Consider the following 20,766-nt stretch of genomic DNA (forward strand, 5'->3'; position numbering starts at 1 on the left):
AGACCCGATAAAAATCATCACAATAAAGATTAAGGAACATCAAAGATCCAAAGTCAATTGTCTAAGAATCATATATGCTAACAAATCAAAGCCTATTGATTCAAAAGGAGCATATATGTCAATAACGCATATTTTATCTCAAATCATGAGATTTATGATATCTTATTTATTGTTAACTATATCTTGTACACTTGTTTAAATACCGGCAAGTATACTCCTTAAACACTTAGTGTTCACTGTTCAGTTAATGCAATAAAAATACCATTGATTCTTGATGTTTCAGTTTTTCTTTTGGTTGTTGCATGAACAGTGTATGGATAAATTGAGTTGAATCCAAAAGCAATTGGGCTTCCTATGGAAGAGTATATGGTTGCAAATTCTATAATGTGTAGTATTTAGGAGCACGGATTTCAAGAATTAAATTTGGGTTTGTGTGGATTTTTGAAAGAAAATAAAAATTTATATAACATTTTTTTCTAAATCCACTCAAATTCAAATTCAAGTTCAAAATTCACACTCTAAATAGAGGGTAAGAGTAAAGTGAAATACAAGCTATTGTGAAAATAACACATCTTCAAACAATGCACAGCAGAATAAAAAATTATATAAAAGGATCACACATATACTTGCAATAATATCAATGGTGAACACAGAATCATTCCACAACCATAGCAACATAAAGAAAACAATAGTAAAGGCAACGACACTAGGAATTACGTGGTTCGGCAAAGCCTACATCCATGGGAGCAATTGGCAAGAGATTTCACTATGAAGATCAAAGATTACACACTACAATGATCTTCTCTCCTTCTCTCACCCTCTTTCACTCTCTTCTCTGTCAAAATATGCCCAGAAGAGCATATATAAATGGCCCTCGGAGGTTTCCCTCCAAATCCCCAACCATCACACCATTTACATTCAAAATTCAAATATTTTCTCGTAGCCCGGGCGCACTCGTCGATGAGAACCGGGGATTTGTCGACGAGTCCAAGAAGCCAACTCATTAACGAGTCTTCTTCTATGAGATTTTCTGATTCTCGGTATCTACTCATCGACAAGCACAGGGCACTCGTCGACGAGTCATTGCTACTACACCAACATATGTTTTTCTCTCTTTGTTCATAAGCCCCCACAAAGTATAAAAGTCACACCATAAACAACAATCTCTACCTTGGTGATTATACACCCCTTAGGAGAACTCAAAAAACATATCTGACTACTCCACCTTAAACTTAGAACGCTCAGTTGGGAGCGTCTCCCTTCTAACACTTGGAGACATGCACCAAGTCCAAGCAACACCACTTGAACCTACAACCCCAATACATTTTAGATGCAATACTCAAAGAATTCACCCTAGGCTTCCAACAAGACTTTCCCACAACAGTAAACACAAACACTACTGCAAGTCTTCTATCACAAAAGCCCCCTGCATAGTCCTCAACAAAATTAACAACTGATGGTTTACTTTGTTGCCTGCTAAAATACTCCATTACACTATCATGGAGGACCTTTGACATATCCCGGACATCACAGCCCATCCTTGGGTACTGAGCGGTAGACATTTCATATTGATTCTCCATAGAACCCCCCCCCCCCCCGCCTGAGACAGAAAACAAAGTCTCCTTGCAGTTCCGTCCATAAAGTCACCCTGAGATAACACCAATATCCCTATAGCCTTATCCACAAAACCATCCTGAGATAATATCAATCTCCCTATAGTTTTGTACATGTGAATCAGCAAACCAAGACTCATCTTGGTCATACCCAACACATATATGTCAAAAACTTTCAACAAAGTTCCCAACTAATTAGCCTCAGTTAAAGCATTTACAGTTAATAACATGTCATTCACATACAACAGATACATCACTTCATACATCACTATCACCCTCTTCCCAACTGGAAGCCTCACCAATTTATACTTGAATGGTGGTCTGATAGTGCACATGGACTCACCGTGATCCTGTTTGTCTCCCAAGCTAAAACTCCCTGCAATATGACTAATGTCAACTTCGCCCAAAGTTTGTTGCTCCACTTGCATCACATGTCCATTCATATTGTGATACTGTTGACTTGAGATAAAAATCCCCACATTTCTGCTCTAAGTTCCTAACTCCACCTGAATAACATAATTTCTACTATCACAGTTTTCTGACATTTTTTTTCTCTTCCTTTGCCTGAGTACGCTGCTGCATGACTTTATTACCAAAAGTCATGTCCTTAATCACCCTGTTGTTTTCTATAACATCACCCAGCTTAAACCCACCTTTATTATAACCCAGAAAGATGTACTGTCTGAACAAAACACCAAACTTAGATCCTCCATCACTAGAATATTGCACCAATGGACATCCACTCACAACTGAATAGTCTACTGCAAAACTTGCCCATAATTCACCTGCAACTTTTCCATCTAGCAATACTTCTGGTGATCGATCACACGAGAAACACGTCATACTCACTTACTTCATCAAGAAGTACCCTACAAGCCCTACATATAACCTGCCCTGCTCACAAACTTCTTGAACGAAACCAGTGTATTCAGCCTCAATGTTTGACTTGAGAATCTCTCTCCCGGTCTGGTTCTCCACCTAACACCCTGCAGTGCATATATATTTCCCACTACTTTTTCCCTTTTCATCACTATCACGTTACCTTCACACACTTTCATTTCTCCATATTCAGACTCATAACAATATCCATTATGGTCTAAAATTCCTAATGAAATACCCTTCTTTCGTAGACCCGATTCAAGCTTTACATCACATATGGTTATTACAAGACCATTATACATTTTGATTTTGACATTTTCAATAACAAACATTTTGCATGAAATATCATTTTCAATCAAAAATACAACCAGTGTAAACTGATATGTAGATGTCAAACCATTTTCTAGGATAAAAACATCCGGTATCTAAGATCCAAGAATCACCTGTGAGGCACTCCAAACCCAATGAAACACGTAGCATATATCTATCACTACATTCTGAGTCTTCCTCCACTACACTTACAGATTTTTACAAACCCTTAGACATATATCGGCATTCCTATTTTCACCAAACTAATGCCGAAGAATTCTCATCCATGATGTGATACAACACGTCCTTGGCCAAACAAAGACAAATGATTGCTCCTAATTTATTCCAAGTAGTTGCATCCATGCTATCCGATTGAATTTCGTATAAAACTTTCACCAAACCTTCTTATACCAAGAGACCCTTCAATTCAGAGGCCATACAACATGCTCTGATACCAATTGTTGTGAAAATAACGCCTCTTCAAATAATGCACAACAGAATAAAACCATTATATAAAAGGATCACACATATACTTGCATTAATATCAATGGTAAATACAAAATCATTCCACGACCATAGTAACGTAAAGAAAACAATAATAAAGGCAATGACACCAAGAATTACGTCGTTCGCCAAAGCCTACATCCACGGGAGCAATTGACAAGAGATTTCACTATGAAGATCAAAGATTACACACTACAATGATCTTCTCTCCTCTCACCCTCTCTCACTCTCTTCTCAGTCAAACTAGGCCCAAAAGAGCATATATAACAAGCTCTCGGAGGTTTCCCTCCAAATCCCCAACTGTCACACCATTTATATTCAAAATTCAAATATTTGCTCACAACCCAGGCACACTTGTCGACGAGAACAGGGGATTCATCGACGAGTCTAAGAAGCTGACTCATCAACTAGTCTATTCTCTTCCCGACGAGTCTTCTACTCTGAGATTTTATGGCTCTCAGTATCTACTCGTCGACGAGTCATTGCTACTGCACCAACATAGGTTTTTCTCCCTTTGTTCATAAGCCCCCACAAAGTATAAGAGCCACCCCATAAACAACACAAGACTAGAAAGAGAAAATTGGTATGTTAGAAAAAAAGACCCAACCACTTAAGAAGGTTTGGTAAATTTTTTTAGGGCAATGAGCCCAAATTGGAAGAACCCATGTGAGCTCAGACAAAGACTCAATAACTTGAAATTTTTTAGGCAAAATAATTGTGGATAACAAGCTAGCACAAAAATGGGAGAATATGCATGGACCAAAAGAAGACCTTGCTCGAAAAGTTTGGACAAAATTCTTGAGGGACAACAAGCCTAGAATGACTAAATAGACATAAGCTTATAAAATGGACTCAAATACTTGAAAAGCCTAGGAAAAACTCCCAAGGGTGACAAGCCTACAATAGAATAACTAACATGAGTTCGAAAAAAGATCCTACTTGAAAAGTTGGGCATGATTCTTGAAATGGAAAACCAGTATAGGCACACACAAAAACCCAGCCTTGTTAAAATGCTTTGGCAACATTCCCAAGGACGATGAGATCAGAAATGTGAGCATGAGATAAGATGTAACCTCTTGAAATGCAAGGTCAAAATTCTCATGGTGATGCCTAGAATGGGAAAACTAGCATGAATGAAAAAGACAAACAACTTGAAAATCTTAAGCATGAATATTCTCAAGAATGACAAGCTTAAAATGGGAAAATCAACATAAGTTCAAAAAAAGACCCAAATGCTTGAAAAGTTTGAATGAATTTATTGAGAGTGACAACTTGGAACTGGAGAATTGGAAAAACGACTAAAAGTCTAAGAGCCCAAAATGGGGGAAAAAAAAAACAACAGGGAACCTATATACTACCTTCACCCAAGTTGGAAAATCATCTTAGTCTCCAAAGTTGAGAGCCATTGATAAGAAAAAATGATACTCTAATGAGATATGTCATCTTGTCCTAAGATGTCGATAACTACATAGAAAATGGAGTGGCTCAGGGCAGCTTTTAAACTTATAATCAAGAAACCAACATGGCATGATCCTCTATTTAAAGGCTTCCTTGGCTCAAGGATAAGACGCATCTTCCACAATTCTCAGACACTCCTTGAATTCCATACAAATGTTGGTGAATTTAGGTATCAAAGAGTTCTCTCCTAAGCCATCTAGGGCCTTAACAAGTAATGATTATAGAATTGACCATTGGTGCAAGAGTCAAAGTCTAGCTTGGTCTAATTTTGTATTAGCACTTTGTATTCATGCTTTAGACACTATTTCATTCAAGTTTGTGCGTAAAAATTGTTAGTTTTTTAAGTTCGATCCCTGTTTTGATGCTGACAAAGCACATGTTTCTTATGTGTGTATTTAGTGATTGACAGGTTATAATTCAACACACACATAAGGAGACTGAAAATGGAAACCTTGAAGGACATAAAGACTATATATTCAGGCGTATTCCAGGATGTCAAAAGAGCGAAGAAGAAGACATTTGTTTTAATTTGTATATGCATTTAGTTTCTCTATTTTGGTCTGTAATAATTGCATACATCCTGCATGATATGTCTTAGTGCTCATACAGGACCATAGATTGACCGTAGGGAAGTCAAATGATCATACACCGAAGGTCGACCAAAGTTAGGTTTTTGGGCATAATTGAAAAGCCTTGGCCGTAGACTGACCATAGGTCCTCATGCATCACACTTACAATTATAGGGACAAATCTTATGAGGTCAATCTGAACTTAACTTGAATTTTGAAAGGGGTATGGACGACCGAACTCTTAAGTTCAAAATAGGTTCGGGCAACCGAATGTGTAGAAAGTCAACATGTTGACTTGGTTTGGGAGACCGAACAGAAAATGAACTAATTGTCCATGGTCGACTAAACGCTTAAAGTATTTTTCCCACTGTCTACAGGTGACTGAACTCTCAATTCAAAATAGGAACAGGCACCCAAACCATGAAGTCGAAAAATCGAACTTTTTATCAAGCGATCGAACCTCAATCTTTTGGAAAATCGCCTTAACTTCAGCCAACTGAACTTACCCTCGAGCACTCGAGCTCAAAACTTACCTTTTCTCTTTGTGAGTATTCGGGGTGACCGACCCTAAGGTCCAGGCAACTGAACCTCCCAAGTTGCCAATTTTTTACCAGGGTAATTAAGGTTAAAATTCAATTAAAACATTTCCAAAATTTCCAATAGGTCCCCAATGGTCATATTTTTCAGAAAAATTATAAATACCCTTTCATTTGCTTAATTAGCAACTTTGATTAACTCTCAAATCCTTTCAAATTATTTTGTTAATCAAAGTTCCTCCAAATCGTTTTTAATGCAAAATCTTTTTCTTTGGGGCAAAATTTTTTAGTCTCTCCTACTCTCTTTCACTCTCTATATGTGAAAAATAATTTTTGAAATAGAGCACTTATCTTTTTGGGCATTTGTTTATGATCTCTTTATTGTACAAATCCATGTTTGAGGTAAACTTCAAAATCTCCCATACTCTATTTTGAAATATAATTTTTCGAGATTTCATTTGTGGAATTGAAGATCTTTGAAGTTCATCACTTCATTTGTTTTTCAAAGATCATATATGTGCATAAATATTTTTGAAAATCCCAAACCCTAGGTTCTCCTATATTTCATTGAAAAATATTTTTAGGAGTATTTTATTAGGGTTCAAATCTTTGATGCATTTTATCATATATATCTTTCATCAAAGATTAGAATATTTTATTTACACCATTACTCTACTGAACATTAATTTCATATCATATTAGAAAGTGCATGTTTTATTAAACTTAATGTGCACATCTCTGCTTATATTTTCATAAGTATGTTTTATGTACATAAACATTTTTAAATGTATCAGTTGGGTTCAGCCCAGAATTGAACTAGGGAGTCTTAACTCCGTAAGTGAGACTGGTTCGGTTCAACCCAAAAATTGAATTGCGAAGTCTCAACCTCGTAAGTGAGACTGGTTCGGTTCAGTCCGAAAATTGAACTGGGGTTTTCCTCGCCTCATAAGGAAATGATGTAAATGGTTTCTGCTCCACCCGTTTAAGTGAGCTGAGTTAGTGTAATCCTTGGAGGGTATGCTCAAGGCGAGGACGTAAGCTAGTTTGGTTGAACCTCGATAACAAATATCGCGTGTCGCTCTCTCCTTATCTCATTTAATTTATCCACTTTAAATTTAGCATGTGTATGCCTGTTTATTCATAGCTCTAATTACTTGCATGCATACTTTTATTTAAATGAGATATGTTGCATGCGTATGTTTACATTTATCGTTTTATTAACTTACATACATGTTTGTATTATGAATGTGATATGAATTGTGGTGAATCGGCGAAATGATTTAATTAGCCGAATAGTTTTTAAATCTCCAATTCACCCCCCCCCCCCTCTTGGGATCACACCATTTTCAACAAAAATGAGTTTTTTTTTTTTTTTTCATTTTGTTAATTTGATTTAGTAGCACTAGACAGTAAAATTTATAATATGAAATATATCTTGTAATGCTTTCGTGTGCTTTGCCTTCTTAATGAAATAAGTTTGTGGAACTTTAAAGTTGATGGTTTCTACTTTCTCATAAGAATATATCCTTTGGTGTATGATATAATTTTATTTTATAATAATATCATAGAGCAAGATCTTGTATGACTAAACTTAAGCTTAATTTCTCCTTTTTGGTTAAAATATGGTAATGTTTTTAGATAGGTTTACATAAAACTAAAAAAGATCTTCTTTTTTGGTTAAGATATTGATCCTTCTTGAAGTTTCAAAAATTTTAAGAACCTGTCTAGAGGTTTCAAGAATTCTAGGAACCTCTCTTGTCATTTGTCAAAACAAGGCGAACCTCCTCTTATATGTTGCAAAAAGACAAGTATTTTAAGGGAAATTTATTGTATTCTTAGCAAATATCTAAGAAGGTTTGTAATATTTTGAAAACCTTAAGGGAGGTCAATGGAACTTTTGAAACTTTAGAAAGATCCTTATATTCTTGTCAAGTTTCGGTGAAGGTTAATATCTTTTGCCCTGTATAATAATATAGAATTTATAGCTAGGGATTGTATACAGAAAATTTTAACTAATTAAGTAGTTATGTTTTGTCAAGGACAAGAATCTTATCTTTTCCTTTGAAGAAGAAAGAAAAATTCAACCATGTGCATGCAGCTAAATGACTAAATGTCATTCATGTGTCGTTGACTAGCAAATATGGGAGTTGTAATTTGTGTAGTTTTGCATTAAGTGAAAATGGAATTAGAAATAGTAGATCATTTTTGTTGAAGTTAATTATGGGCACACAATACAACTGTGATTTTTAATTTTGAAATTTAAGATTTTTAAAATATATATAGCATGAATTTTGGGTAGTTTTTAAGCAATATATATATTTATCAATTCCCCATTTTTATTTATTTTACTTTTAAACTTTTAGAGAAAAAATATTTTAAGAAGACAGAAAAAATTAAGTTAGAATTTATCCCTTGGAAATAGTGGGAGATTGGTGGTTCCTCATGTGGAAATCATTTCAATTAACATCGCAGAATGTGAGCATTAGGAAAGCATAATATCAAGTCCCATATCAAATATATATTAAGGAGATCTTGTGTTTAAAATGATGATTTGGGCTCCAACTATGTGAGACGCATTTTATAAGAAAAATTGATAAGGCCAATGAGCCAAATCAGACAATACCTCACTGAACTTGGGTCCAACACTATTATATTTTGTATTAGAGCTACCCTAAAAGTACTATCATAAGGATAGATCTTAAACAGAAGTGCAAGTCACTCTGACGAGAGCATTATAAATTATAAGGGAGAACATATCATGGTGTGTATCAAAGAGATCTAAGGCTTACTTGAACTCCAAACATCTTTTATATAGGATAAACTCGTGAGACCAATGAATCAAAGCAGACAATACCTTATTAAAGTTAGGTCCAAAACTGTTGCACATAGCAAGAAAAATTGGGTATTTCCATTTCCACTTTCCACTTCATTGGCTTGCTATTTTAAGTCTCGGAATATATTTGATTGGTAGAATCTCAATTATATTGTTAAATGGGTTTTTTTTTTTTAATAAAAAAATTATATAATTTACATTGGAAAATATTTGAAAATTTCCAATTAAGGTTGATGTTAATATTTGATTTAACATGAAATCCCATGTATTTTTATAAAAATACCTCTAAGTTCATGATTTGTTAAAATATTTTAAAAATCATTATTATATATTTTTGCTTGCTCAGCTCATCAAGGATTTTGAGATGACAAGATTATAATGAATAACATGTGCATTATGTCATCAGTTTAGTAAAATTATAAGAATATTTTTAACCTATAACATTACATTTAGTTTGGGAAATGAAATGGTATAAAAATAAAGCAAAGTAGGTGTAGCGAAATGTGGGCGAGGGTGGGCTAGGTCGTCGCTCCAAAGCGACGCGCCGTGTCAGCGCCCGAGTACGGTGTCAAATATGCGAAGGTTCCTGCATCATTCTGGACGTGGGCAAGTAAAGACGTTAGTTCAGGAAACTAGGATTAGAATAACAACTTGGAATATAGGGACACTTAGGGTAAAAGTATGGAAATTGTGGATACAATGATTAGAAGAAGAATTAATATAATTTGTCTTCAATAAACTAAGTGGGAGGGGAGAAAACTAAAGAAATCGATAAATCAGGATTTAAACTTTGGTACACTAGAAAAGAAAAATATAAGAATGGAGTAGGCATTATTATAGACAAAAACTTAAAAGATAGCGTTGTGAATGTAACTAGAGTAAGGGATAAAATTATAAAAATCAATATGGTACTAGGACAAGAGATAATAAATATCATTAGTGTTTATGCTCCTCAAGTTGGCTTAACAGAAAATCTTAAGAGACAATTTTGGGAAGATATGGATAGTATTATACAAAGCATACCGAGGACTAAGAAAATATTTATAGGAGGAAATCTAAATGGACACGTTGGAAGAGATAATAAAAATTATGAAATGATACATAGAGGATATGGATATGTAGACAAAAATGAGTCTGGGGAGATGATCTTAGACTTTGCTATGTCATATGATTTTAGTATAATGAATACTTATTTTAAGAAGAGAGAAGAACACTTAATAACCTTTAAAAGTGGACAAAATAGAAGTCAAATAAATTTTTTTTTTTAACTATGAGGGTAGATCATTTATTATGCAAGAACTGTAAAGTTATTCTAGGTGAAAGTCTAACCACACAACATAAAGTCTTAGTGTTAGATATATGCATTAAAAATGGAAGAAAAAAAATAAAATAAACCAGTGTAGGAGAACAAGATGGTGAAACCTAAAAGGAGAAAATATAATAAAATTTAAAGATAAAATGATCAAAGATGAGGATTGGACCTTACAGAATGAGATAGATACAAATACTCTTTAGAATAAATTAGTTAACTTTATTAAAAAAATAGTAAAAGAGATTTTAGGTTAATAAGGGAAAGATTCTTGAATAACAAAGAGAGTTGGTGGTGGAATAGATGTACAAAAAATCATAAAGATAAAAAGAATTTGATATAAAACGTGGCAAAAATACAAAAACAAAGAAACTTTGAAAAATATAAGGAGACAAGAAAATATGCAAAAATGACCGTTAGTGAAGCCAAATATAGAGCATTTAATAGTTTGTATGATAGATTAGGTACAAAAGAAGGGGAAATAGATATATTTAAACTTACTAAAGTTAGAGAAAGGAAGAGTAAAGTAAAATGTATAAAAAGTGAGGATGATATTGTCATGGTTAAGGACGAGGATATTAAAGAAAGATGGCGAAATTACTTTAGTAAGTTGTTTAACAAAAATCAAATAGAAGACTTAAACTTAGAATTGTCAAATGATGAAAAGACTAAAAATATAAGATTTCTTCGCAAAATTAGAGTTAACAAAAAGTTTGCACTAAAAAAGATGAAAAATGAGAAAACTATGGAACTAAATAACATCTCAATTGAAGTTTGGAAATGTTTGGGTGATAACGGAATTATATGGTTAACTAATTTATTTAATACAATTGTAAAAACTATAAAAATGTCAGATGAATGGAAGAAAAACACTTTAATGTCTATATACAAAAATAAAAGAGATATTCAAAATTATAATAACTATCGTGGAATTAAACTTATGAGTTATACGATGAAACTATGGAAAATGGTAGTTGAATAAAAATTAAGGTTAGAAACGAAGATCTTAGAAAATCAATTTGGTTTTATGCCTGAAAGATCTACCACAGAAGCTATTTATCTTTTAAAAAGATTAATGGAAAAGTTTAGGAAAAAAAAGAGACTCTTGCATATGATATTTATTGACCTTGAGAAAGCATATGATAGAATACCTAGGGAAGTTCTATGGTAGGTTTTAGATATAAAAAAAAAAAAAAAAAGATGTATGTTGTAGGTATACTGATGTCATTAAGGATATGTATGATGAAATAATGACTAGTGTAAAGACTATAGATGAAGAAACTAGAGAATTTTCAATTATCATAGGTGTACATCAAGGATCTGCTTTGAGTCCTTATCTTTTTGCTTTAGTGATGGACCAATTGACTAAAAGTATTCAAAAGGAGGTTCCATAGTATATATTATTTGCAGATGATATTGTATTAATTGACGAAACTAGGGACAAAGTAGAGGTTGAGTTAGAATTATGGAGAGAAACTTTCGAATTTAGAGGTTTTAGGATAAGTAGAAATAAAACAGAATATATGAAATGTAATTTTTTAGTGATGATAGGAGGAATATTAGAGACAAAGTTAAACTTGATGATGAAAAAATAAATAGCACTTGTAGATTTTGATACCTTGAATCTATTATGCAAGCTGAACGAGAAATTGAAGATGATGTAATGCATAGAGTTAAAGCAGGTTGAGTAAAATAGAGAAGTGCTTCAAGTGTACTATGTGATCGTAGAATACCTTTAAAATTGAAAGAAAAGTTTTATAGGACAGCTATAAGATAAACTATGTTATATGGATCGGAATGTTGGGTAACGAAAAAACATAATATCCAAAAAGTAAAAATTGCCGAAATGAAAATGCTTAAATGGATGAATGGTATAACATTGAAAGATAAATTAAGGAATGAACATATTCGTGATAAGTTAGGTATAACTCTTATAAAAGATAAGATAAGGGATGGACGACTCAAATGGTATGGACACTTGCAACATAAGCCTTATAGTGCACTTGTGAGGAAGAGTGACTTACTTACTATAGGGAGCAATAGAAGGGGTAAGGGTAGATCTAAAATAACTTTGAAGGAGATAGTGAGTAAGAATTTAATATCCTTGAATCTATCAAAAGAAATGGTTCATAATCGCATAAATCTACAAAAAATGATTCATATAATCGGCCCCAATTAGTGGGACTAAGGCTTGCTTTTGTTGTTGCTCATTATGTTTCCATGTATCAATATTATGCATATTTTTGTTGCACAAGAACAAAAAGAGTCCTGGGAAGGGATGAAGTGCGTCTCACATCTCATGAATTTTATTAGTATTACATTTTTCTAGATAGGGTATACTGTGATCATTGTAGTTTGGGAGTAGACTTCGTTATTAAAACAAAAAAAAAAACAAAACAAAAGATTCATTGTTTGGGAAGGTTGTGTCCTAAGCCTGGGCAACCACTGGTCATCCAGATTTTTCTTTTTAAAATATATAACTAAATATAAATATTGTTGTTCATACTTTTCAAAATAAATAATTCAAATACATATACAATCCTAGCAATAATTGTTTCAGATAACATTCTTTTACCAGCAAAAAAATCTGAAAGGAACAGTTCCTAGCATGTCGTAACAATTAAGGGTCTGATTGGTTTCATTAGTGTTTCCTATTTTCTGTTTCTATTTCTCCATAGCAAAAAAACAAATTATGAAACCAATTTGCTTTTGTTATCAGTTATCTATTTCTATTGCTGGTTTTCAACCATTCCTTAAAAAACTAAAAACTAAATTTTATAATTTTCAATTGTTTTGACAACTGCTACCAAAAATTTTCATTTTCAAAAATAATTTTTTTGAATTAAATTATTCATTTTATACACTTTTAAATTATAATTAAAGTTAAATGATTACATAAAATTAAATTAAATAAATAAGCCCATTATAAAATACTATTACTGTTTTTCAATTATCATGTCTAATAAAATTTTTATTATAAAATAAATTTTGAAAGTAAGATAATTAAATAAAATAATTATAATAAATTTTATTTTTATTATAATAATTTTTTTAATATGTATTATTTGTAATTTTATTATTTTAATCATATTTTTCCAATATTTGGATTTAAAGATGAAAATGAGCATTTTTTAATTAAAATTTTAATTTATATTAATTTTCAAAATATAAACCAAATCGGTTGCTGATTTCTAAGTTTTAGTTTCTATTTTTGACATTTGATTTTCATTCCTCAAATTTTTTAGAGATACCAAACAGTCCCTAAGTTCTCCTATTCTATCTGTTTTATTAAAAAAATCTCAATTCTTTCATGTTTCTTATTTTCAAAATGTGCAGGGCAAAACAACATTTTCAATGTAGGAACTCCCTAATTTATCAAAAATCCTCATTTTCAAAATCCACGCAACTCTACTTTGGTTCATGAGCAGTGTCATACATTGGATCTCTATGACAATATAAGACTTCATAGGGACCTGCTACATTGACAGGAGTGTGTTGCCATAGCCCCACTAAAATGTGGCCTACAAACTATTTTCTAATTAACCCAACAATTTGGTAACAATCAATCCATCTTTGGTGCGTATTGGTCATTTTGTTCTTTCTATTGGTAGTATATTGATGGGTTTAATCCTTTTGTTGATGCCACTCCGAGGAAATAAGGATGTTTAAGATTATTTTAAACAGTAGATATGGGTATGAGAACAAACAAGAGATGTGAGGAGGGATATAATCATCAAATAATTTGTAGAGGTGAAATTCTTGGATCTATGAAAACTAGGATATAGCAAAAGCATTTTTCCAAGATCTTGAATCTATAAGATGTTTTCCTTAATATAGTCACATGAGAGGAGCTTCCAGATGATCATATTATTGGTTGGAGTCCTTTAATATGTTGACTAAAGGATCCAGACACTAATTGGGCTTCATTTATATTTATGTGACCAGATCTAAGTTCAGAGGAATTGACTAAAGGGCATGTCTCTGTTATGTTAAGGAGGCATGGAAAATTGTTGCCACAAGACACAGAAACTGTGTGGGCTAAAAGGTCCTTGTGTTGTACTGTTGTTCTTACATGCTGTCAACATACAACTACGCTATATACGACACTCGAACTCAAGTTCAACAGCAAACACCTGAGTTTGGGTTTGGAAATGAGCACTTTACTTCAAATTTTGAGCATTGGCATGAGTGAAAATTCGTAAGGGGCATGATGCATCTCTCGGGATAGAAGATTTTGATTTGATCTTTGAGCTCCAAATTTTGAATGTCGATTGAATGAGGTGGATGATGGACCCACATATCAGCGACAAAGGTACAAGAAAAGAGGAAAGAATGAAACTGTCAAAAAAATTTCTTCAGTAAATTCAGAGTTTGAGTTCCTTTAATTGGGAAGATAGATACAAATTATTGCTAAATGCGGTGTCATTTACCAGGCATAGAAAGTCGAGTTTTCACAGGTCAAAACTTGGGGATCACCATCAAATTGAAGGCTTAACTGCTGCAAATGGGAAGGTGTTACCACATTTGACCTAAAAGTGTGTTATGCGAGCATGGAATCACATCTATGGAAACTTCCAAATGTTACGCAATTTGGATGAGTAGAAGTGGTTTGCTAACTTATTAACGGAGCACGAGATTCAAATTGAGTTGGTGAGGATACTACAGAAAGCTCTTTATGCAGGAAAACACCTGGTGAGCTTCTACCACCCCCAATGTGCCGTAGTAGGCATTGACTCTGCATTGTATAATAACCGCAGGACAGAATGTTGGCACCCACAACGGGTGGGAACCTTATGAATGACAATGAAATATTGTGTTTCATTGTGTTGCAGTGTCACTCCAGGCATGCCCCATTAAGTTAGCTTGAGCCTCTGAATGGATCTCTAAGCCTCTAAGCATTCTCATACATCCAAATGTGTATGGTAGGAAATGACTTGGTGGAGTCCAGCTTACTCAGGAGAGTGATTCTGTTGTAATATCTAGACGGATCGAGACAAAAGGTGATCCTAATGGCCACGACAGTCCACTAGCCTGTGACATCACCTATCTGGACCGCCCAAAATGACAACTTTATGATAGTAAGTGCAGAATAACAATACTAGTAAAGAATGTCAACACCCTGTGGACGAAACTTACCCTCAAGTTGTTTGGAAGATGGAAGAATTTTACTCAGCCATCATAAGCCTCAATATACCTTGCTTCCAGTGATTTGGGCTCAAATTCCCTTAGGGAGTGCCTGCATCAATACGACATCCCCCATCAATCAAAATCCCTTTCCAGTGGAAATAAGCTCCTCTGCTCATCAAAAGTTTACCCCTGCTTACTCTTGTCTTGCAGTGAAAAAAGGTGGGATGAGCAAAGTTAAAAATTGAAGCACTCAAGCACCTCACCCACTCAAAATGTCTATCTAAATCCTAAACAGGTTTCCCAAATATGAATGGCACTAAAACTATCTAAGCTTCAAATTGAATTCCTTCTAGCCACAGAAACAATCATAACAGGTTTCCTACACTAGACCAAAGCAAGGAAAGGGGACAATGCAAAAGCCATCTGTTTCTCCATTCTCCCATCTCATCTGCTTTCTTGGTAGATGTTCAGCCAATATTACAGCATCTTGATTCAGCCATGAAAGTAGGAAAACTAAGGACAGTTTTCCTACTTTCAGTCTCATACTCTAAATTTCAGAAGAGACTGAAGAATTTCAAAGGCATGAAGTTGAGCACAGTTGAAATTGCAACTCAAACAAGATTTTTGAGTGTTCCAACAGACCATGATGGAACCACTTCTCTGGGCTATTTGCCATAATTGTCACATGAGCCAAAGTATGTCAATTTATGTAAAATTTTGTTCTATGAACACTGCCAGTGCAATAATATAATAATCGCAAGTAGTAAATAATCCTGTATTTTTACTAAAAAAAGTGAGAGTGTTAAAAAATGAATATCATTAACTCATTTTTTATTTCCATAAAGGTTGGCTAGAGAAATATAACATTGGTGATGGAAGGAATACTTCACTTTTTTTTTAACCTTTAACTGGCACCCTTTCCTCTCTTCATGAAATATGGTTTTGCCATACAAACTGAGTTTTTCTTCCCCAGAGTGCTACTGTTTCTACAATAATCAAAGATAATTTCTGGTACTGGCCAAGGAGATCATCTTGTCTGACTACAGAAATATTTGGATCGATTACTTTTCAACCAATCTCAGCTGATTCTGCTATTGTTAAATTTTCTGGGAAAAAAAACTATCCAATCCTAACTGATTCTGATATTTTTAAATTTTCTGGGAAAAAACTATCTCAATTACATTTATCTGAGGCTTAGGAGGCTGTAGAAAAGAAGTCTGAGATTGTAAGTTGGTACAAGATTGTATGGCTTAAAAACCATATTCCAAGATATGCTGTGATTCTTTGGATAGCAGCTTGGAACAGGTTAAGAACCTTGGAAAGAATGGGTAAATGGAAGAATCTTTGTTCCCAAAGTTGTATTTTTTGTAGTTAAATGGTTGAAAGCAGAAACCATCTATAGTTTTCCTGCAAGATCACTTAGCAAATTTATTCTGAAGTTGTTGCTACAAGGAGCAATTGCTGCCCTCTCCAAAAAATTGGGATGATGAGCTGAGAAGAATGGCTAATAGGGGCTGCTGCTGATGTTAATAAGCTAGTTCTAGTTATCACGGTTCATCATATTTGGAGAGTAGCGAATATGACCATCTTTGAAAACCCTACTAGTGGTATCAATGTTATTATCTATTCAATTATAGGCGATATAGCCTGCTACATCTCCAAGGTTGAAAGATTAGCAGGATTTTAATCTTCTTTTGCTTAGATTTTGTAATACTTGTTTGTTTTCTATTTTGTTAGTTCTAGCATCTAGGCCTTCTTGTATCTGGTATCCCCCTTTGTGCTTTATATATTCTTCTTAAATTTTTCCATATTAAAAAAAAAAAAAAAAAAAAAAAGGATTGCCAGACAAGAATATTCAGTAGATGAAATGATGAATCTCTGATTAGGAAATCCGATACAACAATTTATAGGCATGTGTATGAAATAAATTAGAAAGAATCACTCAGCAAAAGTACAATAATGCAGAAGAACAAAATTCTGTAAAAGAATATATAGAAAACAGATAATATGTGTTGATGTTTTTGGTTGAAACAAGATTAAGGGCTTCACAATCTTGATGGTATGCTCTGAATTGATTCCATGACAAAGCCTTGGATAGAATTCATACCTGTGTCCCACATCTAACTTGTAGCAGGCAATTTTGTTTTAAGCTCCTGCCTGCATGGTTAAGGCATTACTAAAAGTTCTATATATAACCTATTCCCCTACTCATGATCGATCTCTTTGCTCATTCTTCCAGGAATTTTTAGCTGCTTCTGCAGAAGAACCACCTGAATCTCCATTAGCATCCTTTGGTTTTGAGAAGAATGGGTCCCATTCATGCGATCCCACCTCACGCTGTCCTTCCTCTAGTAAAGCATACTTCCAACTATTCTCTTCCACAAAATTGTCATCCGTACGGCCTTCAATGATGTCCCTCCTCAACTTGGTAACTTTGTCAATAACTGCCTGTACAGAAACATCAAAGGCATCTTTAAGAGTCTCCAATTTAGAGCGAGGATCTGCATATATCAGCCTTGGAATGAGATTAATAACATCCTCCCTCATTGAGTTGACCTGCTCAGCAGATAATTGGGTCAACCTGTTCTCTATGCTAACATTCCTCTTGCGAATATCATCCTCTGGAATGAATACGGAGTATTTTGAAAAATTCTTTGGAAGATGCCAAGTGTATTGTGTGTAGGCCGAACCTGGATGAAAGAAAACAGGTATGCAGCCTGCCAACATTGAGTCAAAAGCAGACCGACGAGTGTATGAATCGCCTTGAGGTTGTAGGCAAAAAAGGGAGCTCTGAAACATCTGCATTATACTGCTGGGAGAATGACATTTGCTCTCCCCAAAATCACATTCCAACAACTTACAAACCTTAGATTTCCTGCACTGATCGATGATCTGCCCCCTTATTGACTTGGGGTTGTCAGGACGTGGGGCACCAGCAAAAGAGAACAGCCATTTTCTCTCCAGTTTCCTCATCCTCTCCTGCCAAGTGAACACGTCAGCATCCTTTGCTGGATGGAAGTATGTAGGGTATGGGATACCAAAATCATTTGCATTCCATGGGCTCGACTCAACAACAAGCATGGACATATTCTTTGCAGCTGGTAAAAACAGAAGCTTGTTACCCCAGTCCACTTCACTATCAGTAAGCCTCCTAAAATCCCATGTTATCCTCCCTGCTACAAGAAAATGGTCTTTTCCTCCCATAATTTTCCACTCTGGTCTCTTCATAAGCCAATCAACCAAATCTAGTGAAGCTGCATCCCTCTCTGATATATTGTGGCCCCAAAGATAACGTGCTATATCAAACCCTGCATAAAAGGGTACAAAAATAGCTGCAGCAATCGAAGAATCATGTGTCAAGCAGTCATATTGCTTCATTCTATTGCTAAAAATGACATCAACGGCAAACTGATTTGTTGCATACCATCCAGTATTTGAGAATACACCTTCCACATTCTCAAGCGGGGGACCAAGCCCCGCATTAGTCATGAATTTACACATGTTAGTCCAAAGGCTAAGACTCTTACACTTTTTAAGCATATCCTCGTTGAACCTAGGAGGAAGGTCATGAACATAAATATACCTTCCACCACATGGATCACTCTTGTTCTCTATGGTTCTCAAAGCCCTCATAAATAGATAATTATCCAACTCTCGAGGATGAGTACTCTGAGTCTCCTGATAGGTCATTGCTGGATGATGGGTACTCTGTGTCTCCTCATGGGTTATTGCTGGATGATGGGTACTCTGACTCTGGGTTTCTTCATGGGTCGTTGTCTGCTGAGCTGCCTCTACACGGGCTGTCGAGGACTCATAACTAACTGGAACAGGTTGTATTTGACGAGTTGTAAGTTGATTAGGCTGCAAGTTCACCGACTCACCAATAGGGCTACCTCCAAGCACAATAAAATGAAAATACAACAACATGAACCAGAAAAACGCCGCCAATGATGCTAGGCAACAAAGCCGGCTTTGTTGATTCTTCACTGATCCCTTCTCCATGTGCTCAGGCAATAAGCTCGCCGTGGGCCGACGTCGCATCAGATTTGGCCTCCACAAAACAATCACCAGATCCCCACCTCAAAACCCCAACTTCCCGAGCAACCACTCATTAATCCCGAAATAACCACAACACCAGAACACAATTTCAGAAATCAATAACTTAAACCCTAAATCTCAGTTCTCATTTTGCACATTCAATACAAAATCATCCTCAAAGAACAGTAAAGATCGCATGGCTTTATATCCAACACAACTTTATCGCATCCAAACAGCTCAATAGAACAAAATAATTGAGTCTATAGCTAAAGCATCAGAATTTTCTGATCGCCGTATATAGCCGAGATCATAACATTTCTGTTACAGATCTTTAGCTAACAACTGGACTGAAAGAACGACGAAGAATTAGCGAAAGATGGACTAGGTAAGAACTTACATAGATTTGCGAATAGTCGTTGAGAGAAACGAGAGAAGCACGCAGTGACTCGTGGTGAGAGAGGGGAGATGGGGAGACAGAGAGGCACTGAGCTTTTATGAACCAGGGTGGCGAGGCTGCCGCGTATTTTAGAGGCGTCCGCTAACTGCACCTGCGTCGGTAGCCGTTGGATTTTGCGCGACGCGGATTGACGGTGAGTGATGACGAGATCAATCCTACAGTGAGCCCACAGCTTTTGATGTGTAACTTTTCTATCATCACCATATGATTTGCCGTTGTCCAATGAGGAGCAGACCGTGTTCATGCAGTGGATTATCGTTCAAGAGTAGGTTACGTTTAATATAAATAAGCATTAAGTGAAGCTGTATTTTGAATATCATTAAAATTGCCTCCTAATCTAAATTTGAATTTTTGGTCGCTGAATAATTAATTCTTGATATATAAGATAACATTTAGGAGATAAAAATGCGTGATCTTGAATTTTGTAAAATTTTATTTTTTAAGAATAAAAACGGTTTTGTATATCCTCTAAATAGTCTTTTTATCGAATTAGTAATGAGAATTTCTTCTTGAGTAATATAATTAAAAATGAAAAAATTTTTAATATAATTAAAAATTAAATGTTAAACACGTTTAAAATTAAATTTTTATTCATTGATTTGTTATTTTTTTATTTCTTTTTAATTTTTCTTGAAAGCCAAACATGAAAATGTAAATTTGTTTACATTTTTCTTTTTCCTTTTTTAATGTTTTTCAAGTTTCAAACAAGTTTTAGAATCTTATTTTCTATTCAAAAATAAATGGGTGTGAATAGGGAATTACATAAAAACTCTTTTTCACTTATTTTTATTTTATATTTTTAACAACATATTTTATTGTGAATTATTAATTTTTAAATTAATTTTTTAAAAAGTGACAGTATTATTGCACTAACAATGTTCTGGGACAATGTCATATTTTACAATGGTGGAAGAAATGACCCATGTGTCATTGACAATTATTGTTCTGGTAGTAAATATTTTTTTTAAAAAGTTGAGCACGCGACAAACACACATAAGTGTTTGGTCGGAAAGCATGAGTTTCAAGTAATAATTTGCAATATGGATGTCATTTTGCTTGATTAGAGTCACTAAATTAGTGTTATGATGATAATTTTTTTTAGTATTTGTACCACCTCCTTTGTGCGCTTCCTGA

At 34.5% G+C, this 20,766-nt stretch overlaps 1 protein-coding gene across 1 annotated transcript; it reads right to left on the reverse strand.

Moving 5' to 3' along the window:
• Window positions 1-9,074: 9,074 nt before the first annotated feature.
• On the reverse strand, window positions 9,075-19,779 carry LOC131155380 (xyloglucan galactosyltransferase MUR3). The gene is made up of 2 exons (XM_058108461.1): window positions 17,245-19,779; window positions 9,075-9,297 (listed from the first exon to the last, which is right to left on the reverse strand). Exon 1 carries the CDS (start codon window positions 19,176-19,178, stop codon window positions 17,346-17,348), a length of 1,833 nt encoding a protein of 610 aa, XP_057964444.1. The 5' UTR covers window positions 19,179-19,779; the 3' UTR covers window positions 9,075-9,297; window positions 17,245-17,345.
• Window positions 19,780-20,766: the final 987 nt, after the last annotated feature.

This window comes from Malania oleifera, chromosome 5 (genome assembly GCF_029873635.1).
Source record: "Malania oleifera isolate guangnan ecotype guangnan chromosome 5, ASM2987363v1, whole genome shotgun sequence".
In the NCBI taxonomy this organism is placed as follows: domain Eukaryota; kingdom Viridiplantae; phylum Streptophyta; class Magnoliopsida; order Santalales; family Ximeniaceae; genus Malania; species Malania oleifera.

Excerpts from the sequence above, each read along its gene's own strand:
- LOC131155380 (XM_058108461.1), bottom strand. The coding sequence starts at position 19,178 with ATGCGACGTCGGCCCACGGCGAGCTTATTGCCTGAGCACATGGAGAAG.